We start from the raw sequence: 17,865 nt of genomic DNA on the forward strand, positions 1-17,865 counted from the left end.
TGTCTTACCCCCTCCTTTTTGTTTTGATACAAATGGGCCCTTGGGATCATTTGCTATCATCAATTGACACTCATGTTTTTCTCCCTGATAAACTAAGTTGTCTGCTAACATCGGAGTGGTTTTTACCCCCTTTACGGTTATATTTCTCCCTTGCAGCAACAATGTCCATCTAGCGATTCTATTTTGGCTAACTGAACCATCCTTAATCCCTCCGTCTAACAGTAACTGTACGGGGGTGTATTCTGTTAATATTGTAAGTGGGTTTAGTCCCACTATATAGGTAAAATGCTGCACTGCCCAAAAGACAGCTAGCAAGTGTCTTTCGCATACCGTATACCCCTGCTCTACTGGTGAGAGCATACGTAAGGCGTACGCTACTGGTCGTAATTTCCCGTGTGTCTCCTGTAATAGAACTGCCGAGAGGGTGGTGTCTGTGGTAGCCACCTCCAATGCAAACGGTTCCGTTGGATTTGGGGTTTTTAAAGCAGGCGCGGCAGCTAATGCTTGCTTTAGATCAGTCATGGCCTGGCTGTGTTCTGTTTTCCACTCCCAGGCCACATTCTTTTTTAATAATTCCATCAGCGGGGCCGCCTTTGTGGCGAATCCATCAATATGGTCCCTGCAATATCCCACCAACCCCAAGAAGGACCTTAACCCTTTTACATCCCGCGGAACAGGGAGTCTGCCAACTGTCTCTACCCTTCGCTTGTCAATGTCCCTTAGTCCCGGCGTCAGAATCATTCCCAAGTAAGTAACTTTTTGTTTCATGATCTGCGCTTTTTTAGGGTTAATCTTTAATCCCAAGTCATGTAACAACTGCAGTAATTCACTTAGCAGTTGAAAATGTTCCTTCTTGGTTTCAGTTTGTAGGAGTAAGTCGTCTACATACTGCACTAGACATTCAGGCCTCGAGAATCCTTTTAACCCTTCCCTCAGCCGTTGGTGAAATATGGACGGGGAATTGTGAAACCCCTGCGGCAGGGCGGTCCATGTATATTGATGTCCTTGGAAAGTAAATGCAAATTTATATTGACATTCTTTCTCCAGTGGAATAGACCAAAAACCGTTACTTATGTCCAAAACCGTAAACCACCGCGCATCCTCATTTTGTCGAACTACTGTCTCTGGGCTAGTTGCTACAGTAGGGGCTGTTAGCGGGGTGACTTTATTTAATTCTCTGTAGTCTATCGTTAGTCGCCAGCTACCGTCGGGTTTCCTTACTGGCCAAATAGGTGCGTTATTAGTAGAAGCTATTGGTCTTAATATCCCTTGCTGCAGCAGACTCTGTATCACCTTCTCGATCTCTTCTTCTGCTTGCTTTGGGAAACCATACTGCTTCTGTGGTTTGGGGTCTGGACCTTGTATACACACATTCCCGGTCATTTTCCCACAATCATGTTTATGTTGGGCAAATACTATTAAGTTTTGTACAATAATCTGTTGTACTCCACGATCGTTACTCCTTTCTCCTGGTTCTATCCACATTTCCCCGATCGTGCATATCCTATCCTGATATTCCCCCACCGGGACGAGAGTGTGATTTATACTGCCCATGCCCAAAGGCATTTGCCAAATCATACAATTAACGGGGTCGAAGCAGAATCCCGCTTTGGCCATATAGTCACTCCCTAATATATGTTCCTGTTCTCTAGGTAATTTAATAAGGACCACTGAATGCTCTATCACTATGTCTCCCACACCGACTTCCAACGGTACACTCACATATCCCACTTGTGAATGCCCTGTGAATCCACTGAGAATAATCTTGTTTTGAATTTTCCTATCTGTGTCATTGATCTGAGTGGTGTTAACGGTGGTTCAGGATCCCCCTGTGTCCCAGAGGAATGTAAGAGGGCGGCCTCCGACCCTACCATTCACTAGGGGTCTCCTCGTGTCATCCAACCGCGCGTCACACACCCATAACGGAGAGGCCTGAAACCGTCATTGCAGTTCGGGGTACAACCCAGAACTCGGTGATATTTCTATCGTATCACACTGAGGACTTGGTCTATTCGGCCCTTCCATGGGTAGGCTCTGATTTCTTTCCCGACCTACATTCTCTCATCTTGGGTTCGGGCAGTCCCTTGCGAAGTGTCCCTCTTGGCCACAGTTATAGCATTTGGACACCTCGCCTTGAGTTCTCCCCGTTCCTGAGAAGTTTCCTCTTCCTCTGCCTCTACCTCTTCCCACTGTCTGATAAGCTGGAGAGGGTTCCCCCTGAGTAAGTCCCCTCCCTTCATTTCTCCAAATTATCACCTGATCTTTAACAGGCATTGCTCTGTCCCCGGATGCCTTGGATCGTTTTGGTATTTCCCTTTCCCATACTCTAACCATCTTCCTAATTATCCAGGGTTCCGTATGTGTGTCATCAGCGGGGTCAAACTGATCTAGTGCCTTCCTCGACTCCTCAGTGCCATGCGACACTAGTGTTCTCAGCCATCGGTTCCTAACCTCCCGCTGTAAATTATCCCTGTCTAATTCTGTACCGTAGACCCCCTGAAACACCGCCCAAATGCGGGCCGAAAATACAGTGGGGTGTTCACCTTTCCTTTGATAGCATTTCATCAGCGCCTCCACTGGATCCCCTCTGTTATCGCCCTTGACAGATAATATCTGGTCCTTTAAGGCCTCATTTGTGCCTCTACCAAGTTTTTGTTCCTCCGGTAGGGCGGAGTGTATATGTGGGTGTAGGCACATTAGGATTAATTTCCTTTCCTCAGCATCGTCTAAGCCGTGTATCGCTCTCTGTTGCCTGACCGCTAGGAACAACTCCCTAGGATCATCCCCAGGCGCACACGTTCCAATATCTTTCGCAATAACCCTCAGTTCCTGTACCCCAAGTGGGGTGGAATATGTCATATCCTGGCCATCTTCCCCCATCTGTGCTCTAGTAGTTACAAGGGGGGCCATTGGGGCAGACGGTTTTTTCTGCTCTGGAGCATATGCTGGCGGTGGGTCCCCTAGTGGAGGTTCCCTATCACCGCTGCTGTATCTATCCGCCTTGTCTGCTAAATCATCCCAATCTACATCCCCTAGACCACTTTCTTCACCTCTTCCGGGTGCAAAATCACACAATATGCCCCTCTGTGCGGCTAGTTGATCTTGCAGCTTCCCTATCAGTTTCTGACACGTTGTGTGATCGCCAGTACTACTCCTCTTCTCCTGAGCTGCTCTGTGAATCACATTCATAGCAGTTTTTAAATCACTACATTGTTGTTTCCATCTCTCCACCTCAGCTTTAGCTGCTTGGGCTTCTCCCTCTCTCTTACTCTTTTCATTAGTTAATTTTTCGCACTGTAACTGATATTGGTTCATGTGCATCAAATTTGCACTGCTCTGTCCCTGTAGATCAGTTATCTTCTCACTAAGGCGGGCGATCTCCTCACGGAGTTTTTTATTCTCTACTTCTAATTCGTCTTGGATTTTCTGAGTCTCTTCTTTCTCTCTCCTAGCCTGCTGTCGGCATTCTATCCATTCCTCAAGTAAACATCCGATCGCTACGGACTTTTGTATCTTTTTAAATTTCCTATCTGACATCTTTGTTTGCGCAATTTTCCAAAGGACCTCCCCAACAGACGTTCCCTTGTCTCCAATATGACCCGCATACTCCCCGTATTGCGGCCACTTCCCTATTACATATTTTTGAAGGAGTCCCTTCCAATCAAAACAGTCCAAGTCCCCAGGGCTTGGTGATTTCCCTTTATTCGTCATCTTGTGTTATTAACTATGAATTAACTTAAACTCGTGTTCTCTGTATACTTTGCCAAATTCGGTTCGCCTCAAGGCTCCCACTGACGCAACGGAGAGATTTATCCTCGAGCCCACCCAGGGGCGCCAAAGATGTTGACCGGAAGTCACCGGTTAACGGTTTTGGCTTAGTACACAGAGGAAGAGTCAATTCTCTCTTAATTCTCAATTCGCTTTATTAACGTTATTAGATCATGTACAAAGTGCCTATACGTCTAGTTAGATATAGGCACGCAGTTTACAGCAGGTTAGACAGTTTTATACTCAAACTAGGATTTAAAAGCACACCCACTAGGTTTCCCTGACTAACACTCCCTGAGTATTAGGATTTAAACGCACACCCACTAGGTTTTTCTGACGAACACTCTCTGAGTGGTCACAGAATAGAAAGGATATTATATTAGCCGGAAAGGAGAGGTACTGCTGGCCAGGCAATTCTCTCTCTCACTCCCAACGTCGTCTCTACGTCCCTGACGTAGTCTCTACGTCCCTGACGTAGGGTTCCCACTTCCACGATGGTTCGTCTCCGGAGTCTCCCTCACAAAAAAAACACTGGGACCAAGCCAGCAATTCTTCAGTTTTATTCCCAAGTCTGTCTTTTCGAATGATGCTGTCTTCTCTGGTTGGCTCAAAGTTGCTGGAGTGATCAATGTCATCCCCTGATTGGCTCTGTTCCAAGGGCCTAGGTAGCATCACCTCAAACTCCTTTTCTAAATAAGGACTGGTGTCTCATCACAGTTCCTTTGTCCCTGTAAGAAGCGGAACGAATTCAAACCGGTTCTGGCCAGTTCAGACCAGTGACTGAAGTCCAGGTCACCTCAGTTCAAAAGGTCAGTGTCTTTGTTAGCAATTCAAATTAACCTCAATAGGTTTCTGCAGCCTCTGGCCAACAGCTCAGAGAGGGCATGAGGGGAGATAGGAGAGAAAGTAGAGAAAGATGCGAGTTCAGGGCTAGGGCAGGGGGGAACGTTATGGGAAGTTCGGCTTGGTGGGCTAGGGGAAGGGAGTGAAATGGCAGAGGCAGCTGATGGATGGTCTCAATCTCAGTGGCAAAGAACTCCATGAGCTCCTCACGCTTGTTCTTGGAGAGATCAATCTATTTCCCAAAGCACAAAACTTATTAATCAGGTTACTGCATGAATAGTGTTTTTACGGCTACAAATCAAGTCACAATAGAATGTTTCAGGACATATTTTAAAATTGGAAGAGGAAAATTTTTAATTGTGATTCCAATGGTTCTGCCAAGTTCTTCAAAAGCTTAGCTCCTGCTTCTGCTACTAAGAATGACCTTGTAAAATATACCACGCATCATTTATGTCTCCAACGGTTACTGACATTAAATCCATCTCAAACAAATTGTACTCAAAATGGTTGTCAGATGCTGCAACCACTTCCCCATTAATAAGAGAAATGAACCACATGTGAAAAACCTTAAAGAATCATTTTTAGCTACAGAAAGAGGAATGTGAACATTTGAGGAAACTTAATACTCAATGTGAATTACTGGTAAGTCTTGCTCATTTGATGTTTAATTCACAGGCTAGAGTATTGTGTAAAAGAGCAAATGTAATGTAGGCAACTGTGCAGAATGGTATGTGTTTGCATTGCTTAAAGCCGATGAAATGGTGTCATTTCTGCACTCCAGAGTTCTCCAGTGATGTATTTTCAGGGACTGCCACGGAGTTCTGTATATCCATTTTAGTGGAATGGCTGTATTTGTTATAGCAAGTATTTAGCAAAGGCTGCGAAAATACCCCATGATTGGTCACAGGCCAAATAAAATGTGTGGGTCGGGGAGGGGACATTTGGCATTTATGTTTTTTAACATAATAAAAACAGGAACAGGAATGGCTAAATCCAAACTGTTTGTATCTGAGCCAAATTCAGATTTTTCCAAATAAGTGGCATCTACTATGAAAATTAAAACAAATCACTCCCACCCCCATGTTACATTTCAGCCTAGTTGAGGTTAGTCAGAATTTTCCCATTATAGCGACACCACATTGCCTGCTGATTTTTTGGTTATTTAATTTTTCTGCTGAGGCTGAATGAACTTCTTTTATACACTAGCTGACATAATGGGCTAGAAATTGCTGTGAATTTGCGTCATTCGAATGACACATTAATGTCGCTTGCCATTATTCATTTGTAAAAGACCCACCAACTATAGAATCATAGAAGTTACAACATGGAAAAGAAACATGCCATGAGATCCAATCCTTCGCAGACCAAAGTTGATAAATGTTCATTCTCACCGCGAGGCTCACTATTGAACTTAATAGCAATCGTGAACTTGCTGGAGTTACAACGTTATTACGAATTTTTCCCACTGCAGCCATTTAAGGCTGGTAATCAATGTCGTAGAGGACCTTGGTAATGATGTGTTTTGTGGCCCTCACATGACACTCCACCTTGGAGACCCATAAAGGGACCAATGCAGCTATGGAGTCTCACTCCAGCAGATAGTGAATTGTTCCTAGAGGTTTTTAATCTTTTTATCTGACTTGGCAATCTTTTTGTGCCCCTCTTGCCATCCACATTCCTGTTAGTGTCGGAAGGCAATAATTTTCAAGGCACAAAGCTATTTCGACAAACGTTCACTCATTCAAATGCAAATTAGATAAATTTCTTTCAGAAAATAACATTTTGGAATACAGTACGAGTAATTTGAGACATGACGTGGTAAGTATAGCATGCTTGGGAGGGTAAAGGTAACTTTGGACCTGTGGTTCCCAAAGCTCCCCACCACTGGGGTTTTTCTTGTGTTATTTCTGAGTTTGTTGTAGACTAATTGATAGAGATTGATTGATTTGATCAGTCAACAACTCCATTATCATTGTACCACGCAGCTAACAGGATCGTAGAAGGCGAACTAGATGGACCTTGGTCATTTTCGTCTAGCAATTCCTATGTTCCTATGAAAGCAGTTCCAATGTTCCTGATCATGATGGATGGAGCAGTTGGCTCTATACTTTATGGGTCAAAAATGTTTGTACATTTCACACACCTACTCTGCCATTCACTCATTAACCTCTCAAGGAGCTACCTAATAGGTTTGGAAGGAGAAGGGGAGGACTAGCAGAGAGATGGCAGGCTGCTTGAATGGTGCACTGTACCCAACCAGCATCCCCACACCTCTGCATTTGTAGACAGAGAAGAATATAGCACACTTTGGCAGATCATTAATACAGGTGGAAACTCCTATTCCAAAATGCAGCTGGGACAGCAGACCTGATAGCACCACTGAGAAATATGAATATCTGATTAACAGTTATGTTGGATGCTTCTTCAGAAGCACTCAAATCATAATGCATAGAATTACATAGAATGTGCAGCACAGAAACAGGCTGTTTGGTCCAACAAGTCCATGCCGGTGTTTATGCTCCACATGAGACTCCTCCCTCCCTACTTCATCTAACCCTATTAGCATATCCCTCTATTCCTTTCTCCCTCATGTGTTTATCTAGCTTCCCCTTAAATGCATCTATGCTAGTTGCCTCAACTACTCCTTGTAATGAGTTCCACATTCTAACCATTCTCTGGGTAAAGACGTTTCTCCTGAATTCCCTATTGGATTTATTAGTAACTACCTTATATTTATGGCCCCTAGTTCTGGATTCCCCTGCAAGTGGAAACATCTTCTCTATACGTCTGCCCTATCAAACCCTTTAATTATCTTAAAGACCGCGATCAGCTCACCACTCAGTCATTTCTAGAGTAAAGAACCTCAGCCTGTTCAATCTTTCCTACTAGGTATAACCTTTCAGTTCTGGTATTATCCTAATAATTTTTTTTTGCACTTTCTCCAGTGCCTCTATATCCTTTCTATAATATGAAGACCAAAACTGTTCACAGTACTCCAATTGTGGTCTAACCAAGGTTCTATACAAATTTAACATAACTTCTCTGCTTTTCAATTCTATCCCTCTAGAAATGAACCCAGTGCTTGGTTTGCTTTTTTTTTAAGCCTTATTAACCTGCATCGCTACTTTTAGTGATTTGCGTACCCAAGATCTCTCCGCTCCTCTACCTCTTATTTTCCAAGGAGTATGTGGCCTCCTTATCCTTCCTACCAAAATGTACCTCCTTACATTTATCTATATTGAAATTCATTTGTCAATTGTGTGCAGTTTTGGACTCCTTACCCAAGAAAGGATATACTTGCCATAGAGGGAGTACAGCGAAGGTTCACCAGACTGATTCCTGGGATGGCAGGACTGTCGTATGAGAAGAGATTGGGTTGACTCGGCCTGTATTCACTTGAGTTTAGAAGAATGAGAGGAGATCTCATTGAAACATATAAAATTCTGACAGGGCTAGACAGACTGGATGCAGGGAGGATGTTTCCCCTGGCTGAGGGGGATCCAGAACAAGGGGCCACAGTCTCAGGATACGGGGTAGGACATTTAGGACTGAGATGAGAAGAAATTTCTTCACTCAGAGGGTGGTGAACCTGTCGAATTCTCTACCACAGAAGGCTATGGAGGCCAAATCACTGAATATATGTAAGAAGGAGCTAGATAGATTTCTAGACACAAAAGGCATCAAGGGGTAAGGGGAAAGAGCGGAAATATGGTATCGAGACAAAGGATCAGCCATGATCATATTGAATGGCGGAGCAGGCTCAAAGGGCCGAATGGCCTACTCCTGCTCCTATTTTCTATGTTTCTATTACACCCCCATTTTGCAAGTTTATTAATGTCTTCTTGCATTTTGTTGCAGTCCTCCTCAGTATTAACTATACCCCCCAATTTGGCGTCATCCGCAAATTTTGAAATTGTACTTCCGATTCCTGACTCCAAATCATTAACGTAAATGGTGAACAACAGTGGTCCCAGCAACGATCCTTGTGGAACATCAATTCCCATCTTTTGCCAGTCTGAGTAACTGCTTTTAATCCCTAATCTCTATTTTTTCTGTTTCATAGTCAGCTTGCTATCCGTTCGGCTACTTGTCCCCTGACTCCACTTGCTCTGACCTTAGTCATGAGTCTACTATGCAGTACCTTATCAAAAGCCTTTTGAAAATCTAAATATATTACCCTTGTCAACCCTTTCTGTTACTTCTACAAAGAATTCAATAAGGTTGATCAAGCATGACCTTTACTTTTGAAATCCGTGCTGACTATTCTTTATTATACTTTTAGTTTCTAGATGTTTTTCTATTACATCTTTGAGTAAGGATTCCATTATCTTTCCTACCACTGACGTTAAGCTAATTGGTCTATAGTTCTCTGGACTAGCTCTCTCTTTTTAAATATAGGAATTACATTAGCTGTCTGCCAGTCCTCTAGCGCTATTCCCTTTCCTAATGAATTTTTATACATATATGCAATAGTGCCTCTGTTATCTCTTCCCTAACATCTTTTAATATGCGTGGGTGCAATCCATCTGGACCAGGGGTTTTATCCTCTCTAAGTTTGCTTAGTTTAGCAATTATCTCCCCCCATTCTATCTTAAATGTCTTGATATCTTTTTTGATCTCTTCTTCTAATGTCATGCCCACCATGTTTGCCTCAGAATTTACCAGGGAGACTAAGGGCTCGATATTAGCAGGGTGGCAGGTTCGCGGCGGGGGGTCTATTGGCACGTGGGTAACGCGCTCGGTGAAATCAGTCTGCCCCGTGCGCGATCGCAGCCTAATCGGATCCACTTGCCTGTTCTTCCGGGTTCCCCGCTGCTGAGCTGCGCAGCGGGCGGACTGCGCATGCACAGTAAGGTCTGTCAGCTGGAGGAGCTCTATTTAAAGGGGCAGTCCTCCACTGACTGATGCTGCAAGAAATAGGAAAAATTACAGCATGGAGCAGCCCAGGGGGAAGGCTGATCCCAGGTTAATGATGCCTCACTCCAGGTATCATTGGATGGGGTGAGGAGGAGGGGGAGGACAGAAATCTTCCCCCCGGCGGGCGGGAGGAAGCGGCCTGCCTCTGCCACCAAGAAGACCTGGCTCGAGGTGGCAGAGGAGGTCACCTGCACCACCAACATATCACCCACCTGCATACAGTGCAGGAGGCGCTGCAATGACCTCAGTAGGTCAGCCAAAGTGAGTACACTTACTCATTCTCCTACACTCAGTCTGCCACATCACCGCCCCCACCCCACACCTCTTTCTGCACTGCCAACACTACTCTGTCACATCACCCCTCACACCCACTCAAAGCTCATCCTCATCTTACCTGCACTTACTCACCTCGCCAGTACTCATCCCGCCACTACCACTCAACCCAATCCTCATACGATCTCATGGCTCTATCACATACACACCCTCTCATGCATCTCCCTCATGGCCAGCCTCACTCAACCTGCCACTACCTGTGCTGCAGCCACAGGGCATGCATCACATATATGCAGTAGGCAGCGTAAGGCAAACGTGTTGTGAGCATGAAGGGGATGCACAAGGGTGTTTGAGGGTTTGTCATGGTTTTTACTTATATTTAATTTCTGACCAACTCAAATCACATATTATATTGGCACCACTACTGCCACATCTGTGCGAATCTTGTCCGGTTTGTGCAATAATGCCCTTTCCTGAGGATCACAATGAAAACCCACACCTGATGCCACCCATTGTGTCACTGCAAAGTGGTTGTAGGTGTATTTGCAGGGCTATTTTGTGCAGACGACTGAGAGACGTTGGTGATGTCCCCAGTGGCACCCTGGAAGGATGCGGAGGAGAAGTTGTTGAGGGCAGTGGTGACTTTGACAGCGACAGGTAAGAAGATGGTGCTCGGGCCAGCCGGGAGCAGCTCAGCATGAAGGAGGCTGCAGATGTCCACGACTACATGTCAAGTGACTCTAAGCCTCCGTGTGCACTGCTGCTCAGAGAGGTCCAGGAAGCTGAGCCTCGGTCTGTGGACCCTGTGGCGAGGGTAGTGCCCTCTGCGACGCATCTCTCTCTGCCGTTGCCCTCCCTCCTGCTGTACAGGTGGATGTGTCACAGCACTGTGTTGTGGAGCTCCACGTGTCAGAGGTGGACGGCGTGACCGGTGATGCTGTTCGCACTCCGAGGTCATGACTGCAGCTACGGCGGACCCCATCTGGAAGATGTACATCTGAGGGGGTCCGCAAGGTTGGTACATGTCTCTGGACCCCGGGGTAAGTGTGCAAGTTGGTGAACTTGATTGTTAGGAGGAGGGTGGTGAAGGCTAAACTTTGTGCCAAGTGACAGACTGGCCTCCTGCAATGAGTGAGGGTCTCTCCCCCGCCACCTGTCAAATGGACCTTTGCAGCTGCCACAGGCTGATAGCTGCAACACGTCCATTTCAACTGGGAGTGTTTCCCCCAGTATGGGAAACAGTCCCAGTTGTTTGTAAAATCCCACCCCTCCTGAAATATCTCCTTAATCAGGTCTGTTAAAGACCTGAAATAGCAGAATAAATACTGTTAAGTGGCACCCCGCTGGCTTTAATTGCCTGTGGGAGTCCCACATGCGGGGGCTGAGCACGCACGTCAGCGCGTCTGTGGGGAACCCGGAAGTGGGCAGGTTGGAGCCGGGCTCCCGACCCGCTCCGGGATTCCCCGATTTTCAGAGCCCCCCCGCCAGGAATGCACCGGATAGCGGGTGCTAATATCGGGCCCTAAGTAATTATTTAATATTTCTGCCATTTCGCTGTCATTACCTGTGAGTTTATCTTGTGTATCCCTTAGTGGCCCTATCCCTATCCTGGTTTTTCTTTTGTCATTTATGTGTCTGTAGAATACTTTACTATTTCTTTTTATATTCCTTGATAATTTAATTTCGAAGTTTCTCTTTGCCTTCCTAATTGTTTTTTGACTTCTATGTACTTAACGTATGCCTTTATCTTTAGTTTCAATTTTGCCCTTATTTCTTCATTCATTCATGATGTGTCATTACTGGCTAGTTTGTTCTTGCTTTTTAGTGTGATATATTTCTCCTGGACTCTATTGATCACTGTTTTAAATGTTTCCCACACTGTTCTATTTCTTTGTTTATCAGTAAATGTTTCCACTGTATTTTCCCTAGTTCCATTCTCATTCCCTTAAAATCAGCTTTTCTGTAATTTATCACTGTGGTCTTTGTCTTAATTATGTCCTTCTCAATCTTTATCTTAAACCTTATTATGTTGTGATCGCTATTGCCTAGATGTCCCCCTACGCTTACTTCTCTTATCTGTTCTGGTTCATTTTCCATTACTAGATCCAGCAGTGCTTTTGCTCTTGTTGGGGTTTTTACATACTGGGTAAGAAAGGAGTCCTGTACACATTGTAAAAACTCCATTCCCTGTACACCTTTACCTAACTCTTCTTGTCTGTTTATTTGTGGGTAGTTAAAATCTCCCATGATTATTATTCCATGTCCTTTATTCATTTCGCATATTTGCTTACATATTTCTTCCTTCACCTCCTTTCCACTATTAGGTGGTCTGTATTGTACCCCTATTAGTGTGATTGATCCCTTCTTGTCTTTTATTTCAATCCATATGGATTCTGTTTCTATCCTCCTATTAGTTACGTGTTATGCTTTCAGTGATACTGCATGAAAGGCGACCTCCCAGGGTGATTAGCCAGTATAGTCAGATTGTCCACACCACCAAGTTGCTACCAACCATATCTGCAGGTATTGTTGCAAGCAACTGATGATGGTTATAAGGTCTGGGCCAAAGAGTTGATGTATCTACTCAAGGACTCCATGAAGCATAGAATTGGCACAGCCAATGACCGTACCATTCAGGTGCAGTCTCCACTTCCTTGCAAGCATGAGGCAGTGCTGATTTATGGGGATAATGCTGTGGAGTGTCAAAGAGGGTCACCCTCCTTGTAAACATCTCCTGCACCAGCAGCACCGCTTCAGCAGCCACCACACAGAGAGTTGAGTGCCAGACTACACTGTCACTTGCCTGCAAATCATGCCTGCACCTTGGGTTTTCTTTTCCGTCATTTTTGCCTGTTGTTTCTTACTCCATTCTCTTTCAGTGTTGGCAAAAACCGAGAACCTTTTGAACCTTCCTAAATCACTAAGAATTTTTGTCACCTTATTCTGTCACTTTCCTTTAATTGTTTCCATCCCTTTAAATTTCAATCCCACAACTAGTGTGTTCCCTTCAGTGGCCCAAATCGGCACAAAGCTGACCTTGAAAAAACTGGGTGCAAACAACACACTCAGGTGAGCCCGTCTAATAGCTGCTTCTAAACATTCAGCAGGTCGCCCGTAATGTTTAGATGAGGCCCTATTATCAAAATGGTTTGAGTCTCTCGCTGAAGCCATCGGACAGGTGTAGTGCACCCACTGCCCGCCAAATTTGCGTTCCAGTTGAAAACCGCCCCCCACCTTCCCCTTCAAATCTAAATTATGGCACGGCTGCGGAAATTTGGGGACCAGACTTTTAATTTTACCCAAACCACAACAAGCAACCTATATATCTAAGACCAGCTGTTTTGAATTACGAGAAACCAGTTCAATCCCAGAAGGTGGGCTATTTATGTGCAACTGATTTTTCCCAGGACATTAGGAAAGCCAGATGCATAAAAACCTCATGTTTGAAATACTGCTGCTGGAGGGCTCAAAGGGAAATATGTACAGTGACCTCAATAGACTCTGCCATGACTCATGGAAGACTGGCTGCTGACAGATGTTATTACATGGGGTGACCTTGTGACAAAATGATAATTTATGTACCTGTTTGATGCTCGAATATTCTGCAATCCAGATGAAAATAACTCCTCTCCTCAATGTCAGTGTCATTGTAACTCCACGCTCAATTTTCAACTTGCCACATATATTTGTTTGATACAACTGTTTAAAAAAACATTTACAACAGGATTTAACCCTTGACTTTTCACCCATCAACTATGAATGAGTGGGTAAACTAGCCCATTCGATGATAAAGTTAATCTTCTCGTCACCAAAGACTCTCATGATTATCAAAATGTAGAAATCATTCTTTTTTATTTAAAACATTCACATTAGCCCCAATTTCAACGCCCCTCCACTCCACCCCCGGCCCAGCGGGAATGGTGCGTGGAAGGGGTTAAAATTTAAAAATTCTACCTCCCAACTCCAGCCGGTCGTTTTCCCGGCCGCTTGAATTTTAACTACCCCAAATCAGGTCATCGACAAGGCTCCAGCAAAAGGCAGGCGGAGGCCCAGTTAACATTCAAAAGTTGCGATGACAGCACCGGCTCCCCAACCTAGAATTAACTGAATGTCAGGAGGAGTCCCATTCTGTCAGCTGCCAGGCAACAGATCAAAGGCTTGAGGTGCTGACTGGCCAAAATAAGTATTAAAGATCTGCTCCTTTTAGAACTCCTTGTGGACCAGGAGTTATCCCCTCAGGCTCCTCAAGGAGTCCTTAGGCCTCTCCAGCCCCAGCCTTCCCCCCGCTCCCCCCTCCCCTGATCTCACTGGAACCCCCGATCCCCCATTCGCTGCAAAGTCCTCCTACCTCTGATTCCCAGGGACCGTCCCCACGGGTCCCCGGCTGCGGCCTCCTGCCGCTAACTTCCTATTCCCGCCCGCCGTCCAGACAGTCAATCTGGCCAGCTGTCGGGCAGGAGTCAGTGAAGAGTTATTCAAATGAGACCCTGCCGTTAAAATCGGCAGGGCCTCCACGTCCCCGGCCTTGCTGGGTTTGTTGCCTGCTATCGGGCTCCCCCGCACCCGCCCCGGTCTCCTGTTAATATTGAGGCTATTGTTTCTAATCACGATACGAAAAGTCGTGAGAAAATGTTTTGCTTCATTTTGCACTGAACTACTGTATTCCTATTAGAGAAATCCACAAATATTACATTTCCCTCCTTTCGGGATTTGGATATCAGGATGATTAATCTCACGATGTGTGCAAATTAGATATGTATAGCTACATGATTCTTAGTGTATGTGCTGCTGTCACACAGCATTAAACCTCACTCTATAGCTCATTTGTATAACTCGTTCACTAAAATGCCAACAACTTTTAGTTGGCCCACTGTTGTTGCCTCCTCAGATATTTTCTGAGTGTTTTGATCCATTTCAGACTGGCAATACCAATGTGACATGTTCGTGGAATTTCTCTGCAATCACATTTGAATTCTAGATGTTTCCAACATCCTTGTGATTTTTCTATTCTTCCCCAGGTGAAAGTACAATATTTTCAGAAACCCACAACCGTTCAGGTGCAAGAAAGTGTGGGAAATGTTCTAAGTTTAAAAAAATAAATCTCTTAGTTTGGTCTTTGATCAGATTTATAGTTTGGCATAGTGCCCTTGGGGAAATATTTTCCTCCACTTGCTAATTCTGTTCCCTGCTTTATATTCATATCCATTTTTATGCTAAAATTAGTGAGGGAGGAAAACATAGACCTTAATTAATAACACAAATCCTACAGACCTCAGTGGGAATTGCATTTATGTAAAAAAAGGATCTGAAATTCTCAAAAGGTCTTGTGCTGCCATCAGAATCCCAATTTTGCTTCATGCTACACCAAATTGGCCAGTGCCAAAGTTAATAAAGAAAATAGTATTGTACCATCTGAGCTGAAATGTTTGACGAATCTTTGGACCATTGTAAGGGTATTTATGGCAGCTCTCTATTTTCTAATCAAACACATAACATTATTTGAAGTTACTCCCAACTGTTTTGATTAGTATTTTTTCTTCCCCAGATGTACAAAGTGGTGGTGATAAAGTCTGGCACCTATGATGGCAGCCAAGCTTATATTGAACGGCGATACTCGGACTTTGAAAAATTACATAAAAACATCTTGAAGAATTTTAAAGAAGAGGTAGAAGAAATTACTTTTCCAAAGAAAATCATGGCTGGGAACTTCACGGAGGAGAAAATCACTGAACGCAAACTGGCGTTCACGGACTATTTAGGACAGTTGTATGCAATCAAAGACATCCGTGTATCTGATGAATTTATTGAGTTCTTCTTCCTACCAGAGGTGCGAGAAGGATACGGGTGCCTTAGAAGCGGACAGTATACCAGAGCTTTGAATAGTCTTCTGAATGTACTTAGTTTACAGGAAAAACTGTATATGCGTTACTATGATCGGCTTGTACTTACACTCAGCGCTATCAGTGTGTGCTGCAGAGATTTGGGTAATTTAGACGGTGCCTACCAATTTTGTGAGAAAGGTGGGCTTATTTTGCACAACTGCAGTCGCCACAAGTACCTTATCCCTTTGCTGAAGGTTCAGATTTCTCTAGGTAATGAGCTGGGCAAAAACATGCAGCAACTCCAAAATAAGGTGACCGAACTAGAGGAACTATATGGAAGCCAAAGCAACCTGCCTTCACTGAAAGAGTTAGTGGTGCAGGAATACATACAATGAGCGTCCCTGATTTTCACGACTCCACTATTAGCGACATGTCTTCAGCTATGCCCTAAGCTCTGGAATTCCCTCCCTAAACCTCTCTGCCTCTCTTTCCTCCTTTAAGTCGTGCCTTAAAACCTACCTCTTTGACCAAGCTTTTGGTTACCTGTCCTAATATCTCTTTATGTGACTCAATGTCAAATTTTGTCTGATAATTCTCCTGTGAAGCGCCTTGGGACGTTTTTATTAGGTTAAATGTGCTATATAAATGCAAGTTGTTGATGTCCCCATCTCCCAAACAATTTGTTTTTGAGCAGTTAATTAAATTGCCAAAAAAATTATTGCCACACTTTTCCTAAAATATTTTGCATGCATTTTAGGTGTTTTTTAAAAATTTCCTACAATGTGCAGTCAATTCCATCAAAACAAGGGTCATTTTCCAATAAAAATCTTTTTAAAATGAATTTGAGTCTTTAACTAAAACCTAATTGACCGTCTCAATCATATATTTAACACTCAAATGGGTGTAAGATCACCTGAAATCTTTAGGGTGCATTACCCATAAAAATCTGTTACTTCTCTTTAATAGCACTTTTGGGGATGATCTATAATCCAGATTCCATGCTTAATAGTTCAAAAGAAATACAAGAACAGCTTGCTGAGCTCGCTGATTATTCAGTGGGCAAATAGATAATACTGACCCTTGTTTGGTTTTGTAATGAGGAAATTCTGGTTTGCAAGCAGTGAACTCTTGATAAAACATGACCTTTAAATAACAAAACTAGCCATTAATGCAAATGGTCTATAGGTGATTTTTTTTAACCTTTCACATGCAGTCATACTCCAGGCATGTAATCATGATCTAAATCACTATGAAATACCACTATTTCAGTGCTGTTACATCCAAACCTGAAGTGTTTGTCAATGGCGACCTATTGAATGTAACAGAATTTCACTTTATTGAACTCTAATTATGTTCTTTGCAAAATTACAAAAACTGCTCAATTTCTTTGCTGCACAGATTAAACCATTTAATTGGACACCTAGATATATAATGGGAAGCTGGTATCACAAAACAATGTCAGCCCTTCCCTACTCTGCAATGTACATGGATTGTCACTCCTACAGCTCAGGATTAATACTTCCAAAGCAAGCCAGGAGGCATCAGTTGTCACAAAATGTGGTCCTTTCGCCTTCGACTAACCATATTGAATCTGCAAGAACATGGGCTGTTGAGATAGTTTTATATTTCAAACATATCTTTCTTATAACTTTCAGAAGTTTGTGACAGAATATGAATTTTCATTCCATATGTGTACTACAGTACATTGACAATGTACTGCAATAAATGCTGTCTTTGTTACTGTCTCTTGGTATATGATGTCTCTAGAGGACATGCTTTAGAACAATGATATTTTTAATCAATAGTGTCAGTCAACCACCAACATTTTTAGGAGCTAGAATTACTGGGGGTGGGGGGTAGGACCCTTTTTTACAGCAATTAAAATTATTTGTCTGCAGTTGTTGTATGGCACTGTACAAATTTACACAATTACAAAATAAATATGAAATTATATTTATGGTATTGTTACTAGAATGAAACCCTGAAGGAATGCACCAAATCAAATTTATCACCTTGGTAGGTTGAAAGGTCTTATATATATATATATATACACACACACACACACACACACACACAGCTCTCCTACCAGCTTAGCGGGCAAATATATGGATGGTATGTTACCAGGAAGGTCCCTGGTTTGTGTTCAGTCTGTTAATTTTAGCAAAATTAGGGGTTGCCCCAATGAGTCTGTTTGCCCCTGGCTAGGGAAAGATCAAAACACAGTCAAGGTTTCTGCTCCTGA

General features: G+C 43.6%; 1 protein-coding gene across 1 annotated transcript in view; it reads left to right on the top strand.

The window, feature by feature from the left end:
• The window catches only part of snx20 (sorting nexin 20), a 35,735-nt gene extending 18,159 nt beyond the window's left edge, over nt 1-17,576 (top strand). Inside the window, exon 4 of the mRNA XM_067997474.1 lies at nt 15,347-17,576. Within this exon, the coding sequence (XP_067853575.1) occupies nt 15,347-16,018 (672 nt within the window). The 3' untranslated portion in view covers nt 16,019-17,576. The remainder of the gene's footprint in view (nt 1-15,346) is intronic.
• Nucleotides 17,577-17,865: the final 289 nt, after the last annotated feature.

Source organism: Heptranchias perlo, chromosome 16, assembly GCF_035084215.1.
Source record: "Heptranchias perlo isolate sHepPer1 chromosome 16, sHepPer1.hap1, whole genome shotgun sequence".
NCBI lineage: Eukaryota > Metazoa > Chordata > Chondrichthyes > Hexanchiformes > Hexanchidae > Heptranchias > Heptranchias perlo.